This window comes from Stegodyphus dumicola, chromosome 8, assembly GCF_044657685.1.
Source record: "Stegodyphus dumicola isolate Sdum_Otavi_A_Nest chromosome 8, ASM4465768v1".
NCBI classification, from domain to species: Eukaryota; Metazoa; Arthropoda; class Arachnida; order Araneae; family Eresidae; genus Stegodyphus; species Stegodyphus dumicola.
In genome coordinates this window covers 163,366,604-163,386,892 of record NC_140775.1, presented here as the reverse complement: position 1 = coordinate 163,386,892, position 20,289 = coordinate 163,366,604, and the positions used below count along the sequence as shown (strand labels likewise).

The 20,289-nt window shown below is 34.0% G+C and overlaps 1 protein-coding gene across 1 annotated transcript in view; it reads left to right on the top strand.

The window, feature by feature from the left end:
* Positions 1 to 15,981: 15,981 nt before the first annotated feature.
* LOC118185565 (trypsin-2-like) overlaps positions 15,982 to 20,289 on the top strand; it is a 62,271-nt gene continuing 57,963 nt past the window's right edge. Inside the window, exon 1 of the mRNA XM_035355444.2 lies at positions 15,982 to 16,156. Within this exon, the coding sequence (XP_035211335.1) occupies positions 16,048 to 16,156 (109 nt within the window). The 5' untranslated portion in view covers positions 15,982 to 16,047. The remainder of the gene's footprint in view (positions 16,157 to 20,289) is intronic.

The following is a 20,289-nucleotide window of genomic DNA, read 5'->3' as shown; positions in this document are numbered from 1 at the left end:
TCGTGTAACGTTATCGTGTATCATGCAGATTGTTTTAAAAAAAATGACAGTTAGACATCTGTAAATCAATAATTCACAGACTTTCAGGTAAAATTATTCAGAATTAAAAAAAAATCAAATCAGGTAAAATTTCAGATTATGACAGTTTTGATCTTAAGACACCTTTTTTGAAAATTAAACAAGGCGCAAAAATGTTCTGGGGGAAAATCGACAAACTCTCCCCTTTCTCCCAAATTAAATGACAAAACCACTTTTCATGTTGAAAGAATGGCGGGAAACATTGATTGCAAAATTGAAAGGAATTCAGGGCGATCTTCCCACGTACAACACTTCGCACAAAAAAAAGGGGGGAACAGTTCTATTTTTCCCGTTCTACCGGGCCAATTGACGAAAACTAATTTAAGTTTTTCATGTTTTTCGAAAGCGCAACTTAGCAACATATTTTTATATGCAGCAATGTTCTAACATAACGTTTTCGACACAAAATCGGAATTTCTTTAAAATGACATACTTTGTTTACATATTTCGTTTCTACGAAATATGCATATTTATACCTAAATGTTAAATTTTGTAAAATTTAATGAAAAACTTACCGAGAAATTTAAAATTTTTCTCAATTTTCGGCAAGCACAATTTCCTTAGCGAAACTGTTAATTTATGGCAACCTGTTTTCTCTTCCCTTTCGTTGTGCACGAACAGAAAAAAAGGTGCATCGTTCTCCTTCTTTTTTTTTTTTTTTTTCAAAATAGTTTAAGCAAAGTGCGTAAATACATTTAGCGTTTTTATCCCGCATAACATATATTTGTTTAGTTTGGTTTGGTTTATAATCAGATTTCAACCTGTTTTCAAACAGAAATTTAATACAAGACCCTGCGTTTGATATTTATATGACATAAAAGGTATATTTTTGAAATTCATGTTCCAGAACATGCGTGTTGTTGGTGTTGTTGTTGTTACTAATCTCCATGCCTAGGAATATACTAGACGAGGTCCACGAGTCCATTCACCTTTAGAAAATCAAAAACAAGCTTAGGAGACCCGTAAAGGTCCGCAAGAGACAACTCCAGGCACTCAAGGATATGTGCCGGTGATGCGGGTGCATTGTGACACTTAGAACAAATTGGATGCATCTTGACACCACTCTCAAAAGTAAGTCCCCTCAAGTGTCCACTGAAGAATCGGGAAAGTGTTGTCTGAACACATCTTTCGCAATCCATAGCAAGGGATCTTAAAGGACAATCAGCTTGATACCAGGGATGACTCGGGGGAACGAGCCAAATCTGCCTGTTAGCATGTCCTTTAATGGAATGCAGTTCAAGATATGTCAGTGAATTGATAATTGGCAAAGTTTCTTCAGAAGCCTCCCTCGCCAGAATATCTGCCATTTCATTCCCCCATATATCAACATGGGAAGGAATCCACTGAAGATGCACTTCACAGAGTGACGAGACCTGCCTACGTTTGCTAAGAATTGCGGTTCTGGCCCTATCACCAACTCTTTGCAAGTTTGAAAGATATTTCAACCCCCTCAAGACCTGTAGGCTGCCTCAACGTGGCGAAGGGGTGGCACTGGGTGGAATAGGCGAAGTACGTCGGGAGTGTATACTCCTGGTAGGGCCACCCTAGGCGTGAAGTCTATTCCATTATACCCAGCTAAAGCCTACAGGCATCTGAGCCAAGTCAGTCCTCTACCATTGGTGCTCGGGTCTCACAACTTACAGAGGCTGCCCTTTTCCTCCACCCATGAGTCATGAAGAACATGTTTAACTGTCTTTATGATATTTATACGTACCATATCCTCACGTGTATAAACTGCGCTCAGATTATAAGCCGAAATCCTTAATTTTTAACTCTAATTTAAAAATTAAAAACAAATTCTCAAAGAAAACTAGCGGGTAACCTGTCTCCCATTCACGATTTTTTTGGAGGTGTGAAAGCAGTTCAAATGGTTTATTTAATTACGACAAAGCACACGATGGCTATCTACCTAACGGGAGGAATGCTTTCATGGAGGACTTTCTAAGGAGAACTGGCTCATATACACGCTATACATTAAGAAACCCATGAAAACACCCATGCAGCCACCCCGTTTGCCGGGATTCGAGCCCCGGACCGAACTACCTACAGCGACTTTACCGCTTGGCCGCTGGTAGGCCCAGCAGCTAAAATATAAACAGGAGAGATAACACACTGATATAAAACATTTTTGTCAATCAAAAGTAGTATGTTCCGGTGATTAACACGTCTTTATTCACTATCACTATCGGCATCACTAAAGTAGTTGGCTACACGTGTATTGCTATCGCTAGTATACACAGTATGTTATCACAGCCCGCAACGACAACTAAATTTGTACAATCCTAAATACGATTTACCCAACAACAATGTATTTTATCCTCAATCCTTAAATACGCTCTGGTATTTTGCACGCATTTCTGTTTTGCCACATAGTTAAGTGTATTTTTAATCATTCGCACCATTCCGTACCATTGATTTTTATAAGCATTTTTGTTAAAAAAAAAGTGCGGCTTATGCAAGAGAGAACACGGTAGTCCTCAGATAGTTTAGTTAATAATTTTACTTAATGATTTTAAATGTAATTTTTATCATGGATTTTTCAAATGCCCTAACACTTAGTTACTTTAAGCAAAATTTTTGAAAACACGAAGAATCCAAAAATGTACATGTTGAGATTTTAATTTTGTTAATAAAAAAATTCTGAAACGTTTCAGATTCTAACGGTCGCCCGCGAGGATTTGTTAAGGTTTTTCACACTCTCGCTGAGCTCACAGTCTACCGATATTCTGTTGCAATCACTCCTGCTAACCCTCCTTTTTTTTTATCTTTTTAGCTTTATTATTAAGTATCGTTTTCTTCGCACTTAAGCCACAAAAAATTCAACGGGAAAATCAGAAATATTTTAAAAATAGCGCATCAGCATATGTTTAGAATTCCAAATGCAATGTTTTCAAAAATTCATTTAAGTTTTACAAGATATGAAATAAATAATAAAAAAATATATATAATGTCATTTTTATGAAAATACTGAGTATTTTTAATTAGGTAGATCATGAATTAAATGCATTTTTTTATTTATATCAATCCGCTTAAAAAGTAAGTTTGGTTTGGTTTATAATGGCAAAGCACACTAGAGCTGTCTGCCCAAGGGGAGGGTTGTCTTCGTGGAGTCCTCAAAGGGAAACTGACTCGTATACACGTTAAGCAGGGGAAAAACTGTGAAAAACGCTACGCAGCCAACCCGTTCGTCTGGATTCGAACTCATGTCGGAACTACCAGTGTCCAGCGACTTTACCGCTCGACCACTGATGGGCGTTTGAAAATTAAGCAGCAAATATTCTTAAGAACTACATCTCTTGCTTTAAAATAGCATTTCGTTAATCCATAACAGATAGATCCAACTTGAAAGATTGCAATCCATATTGCAAAATGGTAACAGACTCGAATGAAAAGTGAAACGACGCACTTAGAGCCAGTCATTCGACGGGGAACCTCATTTCAAAGCTACTACCATTTTTGAACTAAAAAGAAAGGGGGAAAATAGAAAAAACAAATCTGTCCGTCAGCTGTTTTCAGATCATACATAATCATACATAATCTGGCCGTCAAGCTGTTTTCAGATCTTACATATGGCCCGATTCAATTTAAGCGAGAGACGATTGGTATAAAGCATCAAAGATTTTTAAGAATTTTATAAAACAAATTGCAGCATAGCTAAGCGAATTTTTATTATTATATTGCCTATGGAAAGTACTTTCTTACTGATATTCTTTCCTACAGGACACATAATATTTCCATTTATTATAATTACTTTCTACTAGAAATTTTTAATTAACCAAAATTTCCGTAATCCGAAAGTCTACCTAACTTAATGCATTTCTTAAAATGAAATCATGCGTGTATGTCCCATCGTTCAAGAGGTCTTTAACCATACAACCATTTCGAAAGATCCTGTATAACATTACAAATGTAAATAATTAAAAAATAATCACCTAAAGTATCACTTCAAAACTGAATATGGCATAGCAATATAAAAGAACAACAAATTCGAACATAAGACAAAAAGCGAACATCTGTCATAACGGAAAGTGTGGGTAGATTTGTGACTTGATTACATGCTACCAAGATGTATCTGTCAACTACATATTGACTTATTCCCCTCTTCTCCAAATAAGTTACGTGAAACCAGAATGATCATGGTACGACCTGCGTGTTAATCATAACCTTGACTTCCTTTCATCAATCATTCCGCGAGTGTGGAATTTCTTACTGGAGGCGCCTTCAAGAGCTGACGCTCTTAAGAAAGAAGCACAATAAAAAGGAAAACAATGGTGTCATAGGTGAATATCTTCTTCGAACGTTAAAATAACGTAAAATAAACAGTTGTTTGAAAAAATACATTACAGCTATTAATTGCGTTTTCTGATAGCCCGATTTTCTACTTACAAATTTCTTCAGCGAAAGAATTGTTTAACTTAGATAATAAATAAGTAAATAAATAAATGATATTAATAAGGATATTTTGAAGAGTTGAAATGCAGGTGTAACGAATTTTCTCCTTCTTTACCCGCGTGCCTTAATGCTATAATTGCAAGCACATCTGGAGGTCTGGAAATTGTATCCTAGCGAAAACATAATAAATTCTTCATGTTTTCACCTCCAGATATTCTAAAAGACTCTACAAGATGCGCTCGAACTAAAATGCAGTAAAAAATAATTCCTCAACACTAGGATTTGTCAAATGGATCCTGTCCTTCTCAGTTGCCCTCAAAGTGGGGCAGAACGTAGCAAAAATTCTTTTTCCCTACAGTATGCTTTCATGGTGCGATTGGGAGCGCGGTCGCCAGCGTAGGGGGCAGGGTTGACTTCGAATTCTGACCAGAGTATGGCTGAATTTCTCACATTTCCATCTCAAAAGGTTTTAAACGATTCTACAGAGATTTTGGGCAATGAACCTGAAACCCTTTAACGAATACAATATCCAAATTTCAAGAAAGTGTACGCTCTTCCAGGTATTTCTCTTTAATGATTTCGAATTCTATCAACAGCAGAAATGTGTAATAAAGTTTGAATTTTCAACTATATTGAATTTGTGACTTTCAACATTGAGAATTATAGGCATAAATAGGAGATATATTGGAGTTCAAAAGGACAAATTGTGGATGTTCATATGGCTTGTTGCCAGACAGCAGATCCTTTTGATGTACGGAGGGCCACAGTACTTAGGTTCATATTTATATGCCTAGAAAAGTGAAAACCTTAGTCCAGTCGAGTATTTTTTGACACAAAAAGACATTACCTGAACACAAGAGTGTTATAACGAATTGCAGTTAAAATATAAGTAAGCATCAACTAAATAAATTATGTCAGCATTTAACATTTTCCTGAACTTACGTTAAGTCTACAAAAATTGTCTGCCGATATATTCGCATGCTTGAAATTCATGGTCAAGTAGCTATAGCAAAACCATTGAAAACTAGCGTCTCTACTAAATCTTAGTTTCAAAGGTCTCAAAAGAGCAAAACATGCGTAGTACGAAAGTGCAATGTATTCACCCTTCTGCGATAAGTCCACCATCACTGTGTTTCGTATTTGGAGGAAAGATTATATGAGGAGAGCTCTTCCACAAGCACATGATCTGGATTGTCTTGCTCCAAGAGTGAACCATGGAGATTGTCGGCAGTATCACGGATGTCTTTAGGAACATTGATTGTTCTTCATGGCCACATATAGGAGCTCATTCAACTGGTTGTTCAAACGTTAACCGAATTATGTTTCGTCCATCAGAATGGCTACGCGTTAATTTGAACCACAAAGTAGAATGATTCAGATCAACGCGCTTCACGTATTTTAGGTTCCTAGGAAAATATCCCATCCTATGTAGAACAACGTGCATAATTAGACCTTATCTATTCTACGGCTAGTCTGCAATGTAACAGAACAAATTTAACAGATATGCAGATAAATGTAAACAGATGCAGTGTAATAGAATAAATGTAACAGAGAAAAGGGAAGGTCTAATGTCTGTTGACAATAGCTTCAGAAACGATACAACAAATTCTCCGTGCGAGAAGTATAGCTCTGATGTAGGAGTCATTGTATGAAAATGCATCGCTAAATGTGGAAGTTAATATATCTGGTCATTTGATTGTTAAAAGCTTGGAAACTGACTAAAGATAAAAGGAGTGAGACAAGAAATAGTGTAAGCTTTGGAGGGGAGAGGGAGAGACCCTATTTAGAAAATAAAATGTATTTTGGAAGGAATAGCTTAAATAAATGCGATAACGGGAAAGGGCAAAATGCGTTAAAAAAGCAAACAATCTAAAAATAATGAATGATATACGAAAATGCTAGACTAACAATTACTTAAATTTAAGTGAAATAACTTACTAGTACCTTACATTAATTGGCATAACCATTAATTTCATTTACTGCTTCGAAAGAAGTATATATTTTATCTCTTGGAGCTTCAGAACTCTAAAGTTTAGACAGGGATTTTCTGATGATTTGATTCATTATTTTAAGTTTGTATTTGCCTATAAGTTTATTAATTTCTTGGACGTGATTGAAGAACTTCATAAATTTAGGTATTTGTGTTTTTTTATTGAAAGTGTTTTGGGATTTCTTGTAGTTAGTGATATCTGTTGAGCTAGTATTGGTCATGGAGACTTAATTATTTCTATTTTCGAATTTAACGTTATTTGATTTTGGACTGGGTGTCCACGACTTAAGTGATTGTGAATAGTTGATGTCAGATTTAAATCAATTATTAGTATTTGGTATTATTTTTAGGGAATTGGGGACACCCACGATATGATGCTGGGTGATATGAAAGGCAGTTACTGCACATAGGATGCTTTATCTTTCTTTCATGGAGGCAATCTATTATTTTATGGGGTATTGAACATTGCACACAGTATGGTTGGAAAAACCAGTTCTCAGAAACCATTTTCCACTTCTAACAACTATAGTCCTGAGGGATAAAATTTTAAGTAGTGTAATTTTTGACTGATACAGAGAACCACATGAGGTCTTTGATGTCATAGACTTTTCCACATTATCTTTTTGCGTTAATTGTGTAGTCTTAAAGCATATTCTCGACACATTTAGATTATTAGATAAGTTTATTTGAAGCATTAAATTTCAAAGATGCCTTATCTCAAAATTCTAAGCAAATGACTAAATTCAGTTTATTTTAAAATCAAAGCAAAGTGTTTCTGGAAAGTCTTCTACTAAATTCCCTTTGAATCTCTCTTTCATTAAATTTACTAAATTTCTTAATCCACTTTATTTTTGCTAGCTCTTTTATTACCTTTACTAATTTTCTAATTTCACATAGCGCAATATATAAATTTCATACATCAAGTTATTGATTAGGTTCGCATTACTTTAAAATTATCCGATTATTTACAGTCTTATTAATACTAAGAATACCCAGGTTTATAATCACATTTTGGCGGTAACAAACGAAATAATCATTTTATATTAAAAAAATTCATCAAATTAGGTATTCTAACTGCTAATTAAAATTCAGAAATCCTCATTTGAAATAAAGCATAGAAGCTAGAAATTTGCAATAAAGGATATAAAAGTAGGTAAAGTTCCAATTAAGTAGAAAAGAAAGGAGAGTCCAGTTATCTTAAGATTACGTTTGATTTTCAAATAAAAGAGAATACAGTCGTAAGCAGTAATTACAGTGTTACTTGCTAATTGATAAGTTATAAACTGATAAACTACCTACTGTTTCATAAAATATTATTAATAAATTTGCGATAATGAAATTCTATGTTTGAAACTTTTTTATCTTTAGAAATATTTTTGAGTGTTACAATTGATTACATCATGCCACTTCTTCCAATTCTTATCTACAAACCTACACTTCCAAAACTGAAAATATCTGATGTGTACACCACATGACTTCCTTGTACGGAATATTAAATTATACGCATTTTTTCTTGCATTTTATTTAAACTTATTGGATTGAATTACATCTACTTCGCCGACAGCGCATAAACCACAATAGAATAAATGCATTCTCTAAAATTCACTCTAATATTTGTTTACCATAGAGACACTCTGGCGCTAGTTTCACTTAACAGTATTATATTTCGTTCTTATTATAACTCATAATGCATAGAATTTATATCATTTAAAGAATATAATTATCTAATCGTTGCCACATGTTCTATTCAAATACTATAATATAACTAGAATAATATATAAAAGAAATTAAGCAAACAAAACAAAAAAGGAACAGTTTTTCACAGACGACTGAGTATTTCTCATTCAATTAATTCAGTTCTCACTTCGCGAGAAGGCAAAAATACATAAGAACTCAAAATATCTATATTAAAAATTACGAAGTAAATCTTAAACACTTATTTACCCGAAAAAATTCCAGAAAGGGTTAAGCATTATTTATTGGCAATAATAAATGAAGGCGTTATCTTTGCTGTTGCGAAGCTAAGTTTCTCTAGATTAGCAACAAATCCACTAGTCTGCTGTTTCAAATGTAAACAATCAATGGCCGCCATAAAAAAAAGGCTTAGCGGCACTTAAACAACTTTAAAATTGTTGATAATTCTAAAAATATTGCGTAAAGATTTACTAAAGGCATAAAACCCTTAACCGGAAGATAAAAACAACATAATTCAATCATTTTTAAAGCAAAAAATGTACAATTTACAAACATATAAGAGTAAAGAAACTGAGATCAATGAGTCGGGTAACAGAGTGGATATATATATATATATATATATATATTTATATACGTTTGGTGCGGCCGATTGCAACCAAAATACGAGGTGCACATCTACATGTTATAGCAGTCCTATATACAAAATTTCAACTTCCTGAGGTTACTCGTTTTTGAGTTATGTGAGATACGTACGTACGTACACACGTACGTACATACATTCGTACAGACGCCACGAAAAATTCTCTTCAGAATTAATTTTAAAGCAGTTTTATAATTTTTTTGGAGGAAACGAGTCTTTTATTCTGTCCTTACGTACCGATATCACGCAAAAACATCGTTAAATTGCATTCGATAGCGGTGAACATGGATATTTTCGTTGAAATATGCTGCCTGAAAATTTTCGCGATTACAATACTTCCTTTTTACTTCGTACAAGGAAGTAAAAAATGCAAGCTATAAATATTTAAATCTGCATTGTCTCTGAATTAGTGAAAAAAGTCATTGACTAGACTGATTATAAACTTTGCGTGTAAACTTTCTATTCAAGGACATTTGGGAGAATTATCAGAAATTCATAAACACGTAAATTTAAAGCTTCATTTCCTAAGGTGATTTTGTAAATTTTCAAAATGACACAGAAGCACGGAACCCGCTTTCCTAGCAGAAACAGAAATAAAAAAGGCCCATAAGAAAAATTACCTAGCAAAAAGTAAACAAGTTTTATACCTAGCAAAAACAGAAATAAAAACGATCACAAGAAAAATTACCTAGCAAAACGTAAGCTAGTATTTGCCTAGCAAAAACAGAAACAAAAAAGATGACAAGAAATAGATTTCATCTTCTTATGCAGGAAATATAATATTACATGCAGGTATTACATTTTATGCCCAATATTATGGCTAGATATTATAAATATGCATGAATCGATCCAAATCATTTTAATTTACATCGAAATTCTCGGAAAAGCATGTTTTTATACTGTTATTTCCATAAATATTTTTGTGACTTGGTTGCCGTACATTTTTCGAATTGAGATAATGAATTGAAAAGATTTTATAACTCTTACAGCACATCCCTTGTTTACAGTACTATTTCGTGCCCTTATAAAAGAGGAACCAAATTACAAATTCTTCATTTCTGGTGAAAGAAATCTGGATGCCTCATAACGTGCGAAACTGTTTTATATGATTCATATCAAGCTTTCTACAATTTCTCTGTTTTCAGTTTCCTATTTTAATTTTATGATAGCATTTATGAGATCGCAAAACTCACTTTTGTTGCTCGTTTACTCGTTTACAGACACTGAAAAACACTTAAAGCGAGATGAATTTTCCGACAGCAAAAACAGTCATGTATAAATTTTTGAAGGGAAAGACAGGGCTTTTTCGCTTAAGTGTATAGTTCAGTACAATACAATGTTTACCGTTTGAGGCCATCAAAGGTTGAAAGAGCAAACTAACCTCATTTATTCTTTAGTGCAAAAGGTAGAGGTTCGAGAATGGGAAGAAGTTGCCTGTATCCCTAGCTGAAGTAATCCAAGTAAAGAACTGCAATCATGGCTCAGGAAATTTGCTGATATTGTTAAACGCATTTCTCGTCAGGAAAAAAATTACTTAGAAATTTATTTGAGTAAGATAAAGCATATGAGGACTATACATTGAAAGGAAGGGATGTTTTCGAGGAGCTCTTTTTAAAGGAAATTATCTCGTATTTACACAAGATCGCGAAAATTTCCATTAAGTCACCCTGCTCACCGGCATTCGTATCTCAGTATAACTAACAATGTTGAACTGCCACTGTGCTAAAGCAGCAGTATTCAGATTCCGCTTGGTGACCATTCATTAACGAGGAGTTGCAACTGAATACTTATTAAACTGTTCCAATAATTAAAACATTAGACATCCAAAGAACTTAATAGAGGACAAATGGGAATCAAATGAAAATTTTTCTTTGTTGTTGCTGTTTTTATTGTTGTTTTACCCATGTATTTAATGGAAGCATGACTGCCAGAGCCTCAAGGAAGTTGTATTTCTATTTTCACCCCTGTTTTAAGGAAGAGCACCCCGGGGGTTCTCCCATTCCTCTTCTCCACCACCAAACCACATGAGAGGACTTTCAGATCGCCATATATTTAGGGTACCCCCATGCCGCAAAGAAACTATATATTTACAAACGTCTTCTCCGGGATTCAACCTGAGCTCTTTGCTAACACAGTAGACTCCTCTAACCACTGTACCGTCCGGACGGCAACACGTTTCTTTTAAAATATGAAAAAAATAATTTAGGTTATAGATTTCCTACGTCGTTAACCATGCTCTTTCTTCTAACACAAAAAAAAATTATTTGCCTTGCTTAAAATGTTTTTCACCTTTAAGATACATGAACTTTACTTCAACGTTCACAGTGCTAAACAGTTACTTATTCCATTAGTATAATAGTGGATGAGTACGGTATATTCACTTTTATGAACATACACTAAGCCCCTCCGTTAGTGCCAGTTTTTGAGAACCAAAAGAAATTAATGGTTCATAAATGAATTTTTAAAAAAATAAAACCAAATGAAAATATTAACTGAAAATGACTGAAATGTGTTCTAAACGCACTGCAGGAAGTCGTCCTTTCTCTGCTAATGTATAAGTCTAATATTTGACGGCAACAGCTAAATGCAGTTGAAGTTACATGGCCAACTAATTTGTAAGGTGCCCTTATTGCTGCACAGGAACAAGGATTTCAAATTGAACTGTTGTTCAATGTTAGAATTAGGTAGGAATGTAATGTTCGATGACCGATCGTCTGCATAACCTATAAGCAAGTACAGAAAGCGTTTCTTTAGTGTCAGATCCACCAAAATTGAACGCTACGACAATGATATATTGTCTTGTTTTAACTGTTGTATTCTAAACAAAGAGTTTAATGATAGTAATCTTGTATTACTGCAATAGAAAACAGATTTTATTCAAAATAATCGACTATATTATAGAGCATAATTTTCTGCCTATTCACAGTGAATTAATTTGCCTTATTTTAAAAGAAGAAAGATGTGTTCGTATAGAAAGACCATTCTATCGCTAAAATTTCCATTGCATGAAGACTCTACCAATGTTAGTATGAGACTAGTTGAATTACAATCAAAACAGAATGAAATAATAAATGATTCCATAGCAGGGAAAGGATGCTGTCGTTATCACTTTCCCTAAATAAAGGAAATATTTCCCTAAATAAACTCTCTCAAACACATCTAACACAGCGCATAAAGCGTATAGAGAAATATAATCTCATCAGCGGCACCTAATTCGGGTTTTTACAAAAGCCATAGCACAGTTCATTCATCAACTGTTAACTGGGTCCATAAAAATGCAGATTATATTTCTAAAAAAATCTCAGTCTTGACATGCTTTCTGAATTTTGGGAAAGCATTTGACTATCGTGAATTAATCTGCTATTAGCGTCTACCATTACTACCATTAGCGTCTACCATCATGGATTAATCTTTAAATTCATAAAATTTTGGCCCTCTTCCAAACGTGTTAAAATCATCAATTCAAACTTAATGCACAGAACGTTTCAAGCTCGCATTGGCGACGTGTTTTCCAGTTAAAAAACGCATTCCATCCAAAGTTCCTCAGGACTCGATGTCACCAGTAGGACAATATATTCCCGCATTGACATAGTGCGGCCTTTCGGGCACCATTGCATATTTTTCGCCATTTTCTTCAGGAAAATCTCCGGAAATGAAAATCTTCAGGAAAATCATTTGAAAAATAGCAGACAGTTACAGGCCTGAAGTTCAATGAAATTTGTTTTCTTTAAGCCAAGTTAGAAACATTTTTCAAGATTGGTTTCGAGTTTTATCCTTACATAATAATCACATATTCTTCTGCTGCTGCTTGAGATATTGCTGATTTTTTAGGTACAATGAAGGTTTCAACTAGTCCAATATAACTCCCTTCTTAAAGCTATGTCAATAAAATATGAAGATACTTGATCTCGACTTGTGGTAAGGGGTCCATCTGAGTTAACTATATATGGCATAATTATTAACACTCAGGATGCTTTCCATTGCGAGAAGCGATGTCTTCGGTAAGAATTTTTAAAGGTAATGGCGCATTGAGAAGCGTCGAAAGAAATCAATCACCCAGAAACAAAACCATTCTTGAACTTGAATTTGGCCATGACTGTGTGGTAAGAATTTTTAAAGGTAATGGCGCATTGAGAAGCGTCGAAAGAAATCAATCACCCAGAAACAAAACCATTCTTGAACTTGAATTTGGCCATGACTGTGTGCATTTTTCACAAAATACTTCAGTTTTCTTAAGCTATGCGAAGCATATGTTCGAGGGAGATTATCTAATTTTCAAATTTTACTTTCTAATTTTACCTTCTTTTCAGGGTGCCATTATAATTTCTAAATTTCAAAAGGAATTAGAATTTCATGAACACTTAGCATCACGGGAAAATGCGCTACTAGAATCTGTAGCTAGATCTTCATAAATTGAGGAACTTCCTCTTGACCTTAGATTTAACGATGATCTGATTCTTTCACGCATGATTCTTGGCTCTTGGAATATTGCGTTGCACTTTGAAATAAAGTCTGATAATAGAAATCTACGAGCTGCCTGAAAAGAATGAGATTATCAATTAATATGCGTGATTTTTGATTAAGGAATTCCAGGTCAACATGCATATTCGAGCTGTTTATCTATGACTATTCTGTCTTACATGTCATAAGAAAGATTCTACTTCGTTTTGACGATTTCGAACAATGAGTAGTTTTTATTAGAAAGTATAAAGTTTAAGAGCCTTCTTGGCAATCATAAACTGTAACTAAACTTTAGGCAGACTGGCAGAGAATTATCGCCAAATCTAAAGTAAAAGCTGAAACTTTAAAAGAGTGTAAAAGACCCTTATTTAAAATTAAATAAGAAAAGAAGGCACACTTTGTACTCAGGCAACCACTTGCGGCGAGATAACCTAAGAATAACAGTAAGTTCAAATGTAAAATTCAAATTCAAATAAACTAGTAGCCAAAGGCTATAGAGATCTCTTAACGCGAAACTGGCTCAAAACTTAACCGGCGTGGATACCAACTATAGGCAATTATAATGCAAGGTCGAAGACTACAGATTTTATCTTATCTGGCAGCCTAGTAACTGCCTTCTGGTGGGAATACGGAAGGAAGAAGTAACAGTAAAGACCGAAAATATAAAGTAACTGGTTGATTAACATAAAGGAATCTTATAAGTGAATCATAATGCAAGGTTTTGGAATATAATATTTTTAAAATAAAACATTAAAGATCACCTTGTAGACAGACAAAATGGGAAAAATGTTACAGCAAATCACGACAGTTTTACAAGATGAACTTTTGTTGTTTTGTAAACAAAACATATATTACAGATAAATTGTAATCATTAATTTTGCATATTTCACATCATTATCGAAAAATTTCTAAGTGAAAAGGAAAGCTTTTAAAAATATTAGACACTGAAACATTCGCAAAGTTGAATGACTTACTAAAATAGTAACTTTATATAAATGCAGCCATGTAATTCACCAACTCAAAATATTTTCGGTAATCTTGGAAGAAGAATTTTTAATTAAACGCAATTTGCATAGTTACCAGTGTTATAAAAATATTTTGAGAAATATTACTTTGCTTAAAATTGTACGAACTGTAACCCTTAGAAAAATACAGACTTTGCTACACATTGTAAAATAAATAACAATATGCTTTATAATGATTTTTTTTTTTTTTTTTTTTTTTTTTTTTTGTGTGTGTGTGTGTACGTATGATAAGGATTTAAGAATGTTCATAACACCCAGCCTGACAGCTTATTTTGACTGAAGGAAAACAGCACGAATACACGAATAAATAATGAACTTTATATTTGGGATTTTTAGATTTAATTTGAAGCATTGTATTTAATAAAAACACTTTTTTTACTTTTGATAAAAGAAGCTTCATAAGTTATCTCTCCTTAAGTTTTCTCCTTTATACCATATTTGGGAAAGAATTGAAAAATAATATAATTAATAAAAAATAATTGAATCAACCAACTCCAGCTTTTTACATAGTAAACCCATTTTTCGATTAAACAAGTTACAATAAGAGTATGATATTAGATTGAACTTTTAAGGTTTACAAATTATTCAGAAACAAAAGGAAAGAGAGAGACATTCTGTTTTTTAAGAATAGTGTAGAGTCATTAGGTTATCTTGAAGCAGGACATGTGAAAAATGTGCATTGCCCTCTCAGGGACTCGAACCTGGACCTATCGAATACGCGCCGAGTGTGCTACCGTTATACCACGAAGACACGCTGGAGAAAATACCATTGTAAGCTAAGCTTGACTGCGTTTCTTTTTCAATGTAAGGTTTGCCGAGAAGTCCTTTTTAATATGTTTAATAAAAATTGCATATAAATGTCGAAAAGTCTCTTTTAATATAAATTGACAAGTAATATCAATTCATATATCATAGCTCTAAATATAAAAATTTGTGATAAAAATTAGCCGTGCTTGGGTAAGATAAATCAATGAAACGGGAAATTAAAAAGAAAAAAAAAAAGAATTTTTTATGATAAAAAGTAAACTGAATTAAACTAGATCTAGCACCTTCTGTAGAGGAGGGGTATCATAAATAAGATGGACTGCAACTGAATGATATGAACTGATACACATGAATCAAAAGAATAATATTCTGCACTTGAAAACCGTATTAGCAATTGGATTTCGATTATTAAATATACCACTCAACTCATCACAATGACAGCAAATGGCTAACTAGTTCTTTTGCCAAGTGATTGATCAGAAGAACAATGTGACTTAAAACATGTTTTCGACAGAAACGTAGTCAAAAGCATTGATAATTTGTTTTTGATTACTAAGCATACTATTTAATTACTGAGGCTAAAATACCATGGATTACATTTGCAATAATATTTACTTCGAATTTCCTCTAAAAATAAAAATTATTTTAATGTTTTCTCTGTGATAAAACTGTTGAGAAAGGCATAAACACGCTATCTCTTTGGAACAACTGATAATGAATCCGTTTCACGTGCAAGAAGTTATGATCGCTATCCTCAGCTTTCTTTTTAATACCTTAACCATGTGGAAAAGTAAAAAAAGAGAGTCATCACTACGTCAAATGTGCAAATCATCCCCGAACAGTGAAATGAGAAGGAAAGGAAGAGGGAGAGAGCGAAGAAGAATCCGGTTTTTTGGGATACTGGCCTCTCTGCGTACGAGCTTATAAATTCTTGGTCTTCGCGGCCTTCGCAATGATTCGCAGTTGTGTCTTCTTCTTTCCATGTGTCCCTCAACATTAGGATGTGCTCCAGAAGATGCTGCTTCCAATTTGTGGATACCTGTAGGATTATTTTCTTCGGACTCTCTTGTTTACTGAGCGTGGTCTCCTCAGAATCTGCCAATTTTGAACGTAAGGTCTCTCTCTTCTCTTAATAATTGCTTGAAATGCTTTTACAAATATTTTTGTAATTCAGATTGACTACGAAATGATGAAGATTCTTTTAAATGTAAATAACTTTTTAGTACGCCGTAATACATTTTGTGCTTTTATTACGATAAATTACTATTCTTAAGTGGTTTTATCAAGTTATGAATATTAAAATAACTTTTCTTTTAACATGTTAAAGCAACATAAGGAGCTATATTTGTAATGCCAAATTTAAATTAATGTATTCTGTATAGTGCATAACTATAGCACATGGTGTAATGGTCAATATAGTATACTGGCAGGGTTATTATTTATAAGTAAAAAACTTACGTAATTTTTATTAGTGTCAGGTGCGAAGACATTAAGTGAAAGTATAAAATATAGTATAAAATGAGATAAAAGCATAGAGTATAAAATGTATATATATACCAAGTATAAAATGAGAGCACAGCTTTTATATAAATAGTAGCAAAGCGAAGGGAGGATATAACTAGGCATAACTTGTATATAAATGTACGTAAATTATATGTATATAAATTTTCTTGAAGGTACACGGATACGTAAGAAATTCGATCAACCAATATAATACTTCTATACATGCACATAACTTTAAAAATTATTTTATACATCCCTGATTCAGAGATTTGATAATAAATATAGAGCCATTGAGAACAAAATGCAGGAAAACCTTCTCCCGAAGGCAATCTTTTTCTCTGTGTTAAGTGATTTAATTTCACGGTTGTGAATGTTTTCTGGCTCCTTGTAGACAGTCAGGAGATTTATCGCCTTATCTAACGCTGCCAGATTAATAGGTGCAAACTCAGGAGAAGATTTCAAGCAAAAAATAAGTCATAACTGCTTGAGAGATTTAAAACATATAACGTTAAGGTCAAATTTAAATAATTAATAGTATGCAATTCACAATGCAAAGTCCTACTATAACCTTTGGCTCACGTTTTCTGACCGCGTGCGAAAATACGTACAAATTAGAACACTAGCAAATGACTGAAGCCGATTCAGGTAGTCTAAGACTAGGTTTCTCAACCGCCAATCCGCGGACAGGCACCGGTCCGCAAGAAATATTTGCGGGTCCTCAAAATATCCAGCTATCTGTCCAAAATCCAGCTACCTGTCCAAAACTTGTAGCAATGGGTCGAATTATTAAACTTACCGGTCCGCGAGAAGGTACCGAAATATTTTACCGGTCCTTGAAGTAATTCAGTTGAGAAACACTGGTTTAAGAGCTTTATGTTAATAGTACGAAGAAAGGTGAGCGATAGCTAACAAATGCTCTCCGAACTCTATTCTTATACATATATTAACCAATTTACATCCTGGTGAGAGCCGACGAAGTGATAGTAAACATGCGTTAACAAACAAACAAACGTGAAACCTTTATTTATATCTTCAAAAATGGTGAGCACTTTCAGACGTGGTCTTTAACGCGACCACGTCTGAAATTAGAATTAAGAATACCGATCAGAAGAAATGTATGCTGAAGATGTTTCTTTTAGGTATGAAATATTTGAAAATAAATAGACATAAAAATAACCTTTATACGTTTCTAGGCTTACACAGTCGAGCATTATATGTCATATATTTACATGCATTGTACATTATATATTACATGTATTAAATACATTATAAACATAACTTTGCCGAAGGAATTGGTATCTTTCTAATCGGGGTTGGGGGGCGTTATATGAATGCTAAGTTTTATATTCAAATATATTCCTATAATATATGTAATCATACAATATGCATATATAATTATATATATATATAAAATTAAAATAAATAATTATTATTAAATATACATATATATATGTAATAAAATCATTTTTGATGATGACGCTAATGACATCCTAACGATGAAAGACAATTCACGAAGAGATAGTTGAAATCATGGCTAATTTAAAGCTTCTTTTATTGAGAAAACATTTTTGATGCAGACATGGCAAAATCGACGTAAAAAGTGTTCCTAGTTTTATAATACTGAGTAACATTGGTACTTTTCGCATTTTAGTAACATTTATTAAGAAAGAAATAGTAACCGCGTCAACCTGCAAGAAGCGGCGAAATTCACGAATTATACTTCGAAGACCAGGTTAAGAGTAATAAAGTTCTCATTTTATTCTTGTTGACTAATATCGAAAAATTTAGTAGTATTATTGGCCGAAGCGTTATGCAAATATATGCATCATTCGAATGGAATAAAAATCATATGATGAGGAATTAATTTTGAAATGACGCAGCTTAAAAAAGCTTATTTTAAGCATGTTACAGGTTTTTATAATATATAAAGAGGAAACAACCAAATTAAACACGAGAACGTAAGGGACTATTGCAAATTAAAGTTAGAAATATTTTTTATCTTACATATAGATGCATCTAAAGAAATTAGTTACATATAAAGTCAAATGTTGTAACAGATGTATTAATATTATTTAAGAAAAATTTTAATTGATTGCGCAGTATTGCGTTAAAGAAAAATTTTAATTAATTCTGCGAGAAAAATCTATTTTTTGTGCATAATATTATTATGAAGAGAAATAAGTTATGATTTCATATAATCTAGCCTCGTATTTGGATTATATGCCCACCAGCGGCCGAGCGGTAAAAGTCGCTGAACACTGGTAGTTCGGTCTGAGGTTCGAATCCCGCGAACGGGCTGGCTGCATGGGTGTTTTCGTGGTTTTCCCCATGTGTAACGTGTATACGAGCCAGTTTCCCTTAGAAAGTCCTCCACGAAGGCATCCCTCACCCCTTAGGCAGATAGCCCTCGAGGCTTTGCCATAATTAAATAACTTAACCTAACCTAACCGTATTTGGATTATTTAAACATTTTCGGATTTTTTTCGTTATGGACAAAACACACCAAATTATTTTCCCTAGAAAAATGTGTCCGCCAACTTAATTCTTTCGATGAGAAAATGTGCATTTGTTATCAGCCCATTTCGGCTGTGATAAAATTTAGCATCCCAGCTGGTATAGTAGCTAGGGACGTAAAAATGGTGCGTTGTCTTCCGATCCAGGTATATTGCCACTTTGTAGCAGAAGTGAACAATACACTGTGCAAAAAATGCAGTAATATTGCAAAGGAAATAAGGTAGCAGCCTGCCTAAGTATTGAACTGAAAGTTTCAACCAGCCAGAGAGGCTGAGTGTTTCACTGGGGATAAAACAAAAGGAGTAGTCTGATGAGTGAAATCTTTTAAAGGCTATCTTCCGCAACAATTATCTATTATAACTTTTTCCTTCCGCCAAGCTACTCTATTATGTTTCAGGCTCTGTAAGTTAGTTTCAAGTTCAAGTTCTGAAAGTGATTAGTGACAGTAAATGCCATACCGATGGAATTACTCAAAATACATGGGAAAAAGCGGCTGTAGACCTTCAGATCATCCTTCTTCGGTTATTGTGTCTCAAAATGAGGAGGAAATGGAGAGTTAGTGAGGCTGGACCCCCGGCATTCTGGCTAGGACTAGTACCTAGACAGACTCGACTTCTGGGGTAAAATTAACAGTCTTCACAGTGACTAGAACCATCGTTTATTCGGTGGCAGGTTCGGGCTCGGCAGGGACCATATGGTCTTATCTGCCCCTTGGTTGTGGGGACGTTACATGGTCAGATATCGGAGGTTGTCCTTGGGTGTTTGATTCAGCTTGGTCAGCACTGGGAAAAGGTCAATGTCTAATTGTGCTGTCTCTGATTTTAGGTGGATGAGCTGGCGTCTACCTTTGACTTTGTGTGCTTAAACCCAGACTGTGTGAAAAAAAAAATTGTCCCTTTGGTTTGACCGGGGCAATATGCCTCTTTGGATGGAGTCTAGGGGGTTGAGGCTTTTAAATCTGTAAGGCAGCTTAAATGCTAGCCAGGTCTGGGTAAAACCCTTCCTCCTAGCATACTGCATGACCAATGGTGAATTCCTGGTGTCCCGCCCACTTTTACCTGTACCTGTGATAAAATTTACCTAAATATAAGATATACGAAGTGAATTATTTCAGTGAACAAAGAACGAAATAGAATAACACATTTTCAAAACATTTGTTAAGAATATTTAATTTCAAAGCAACACATTTGATTTAACGGTTACTAGAAGATATCATTACCACATAT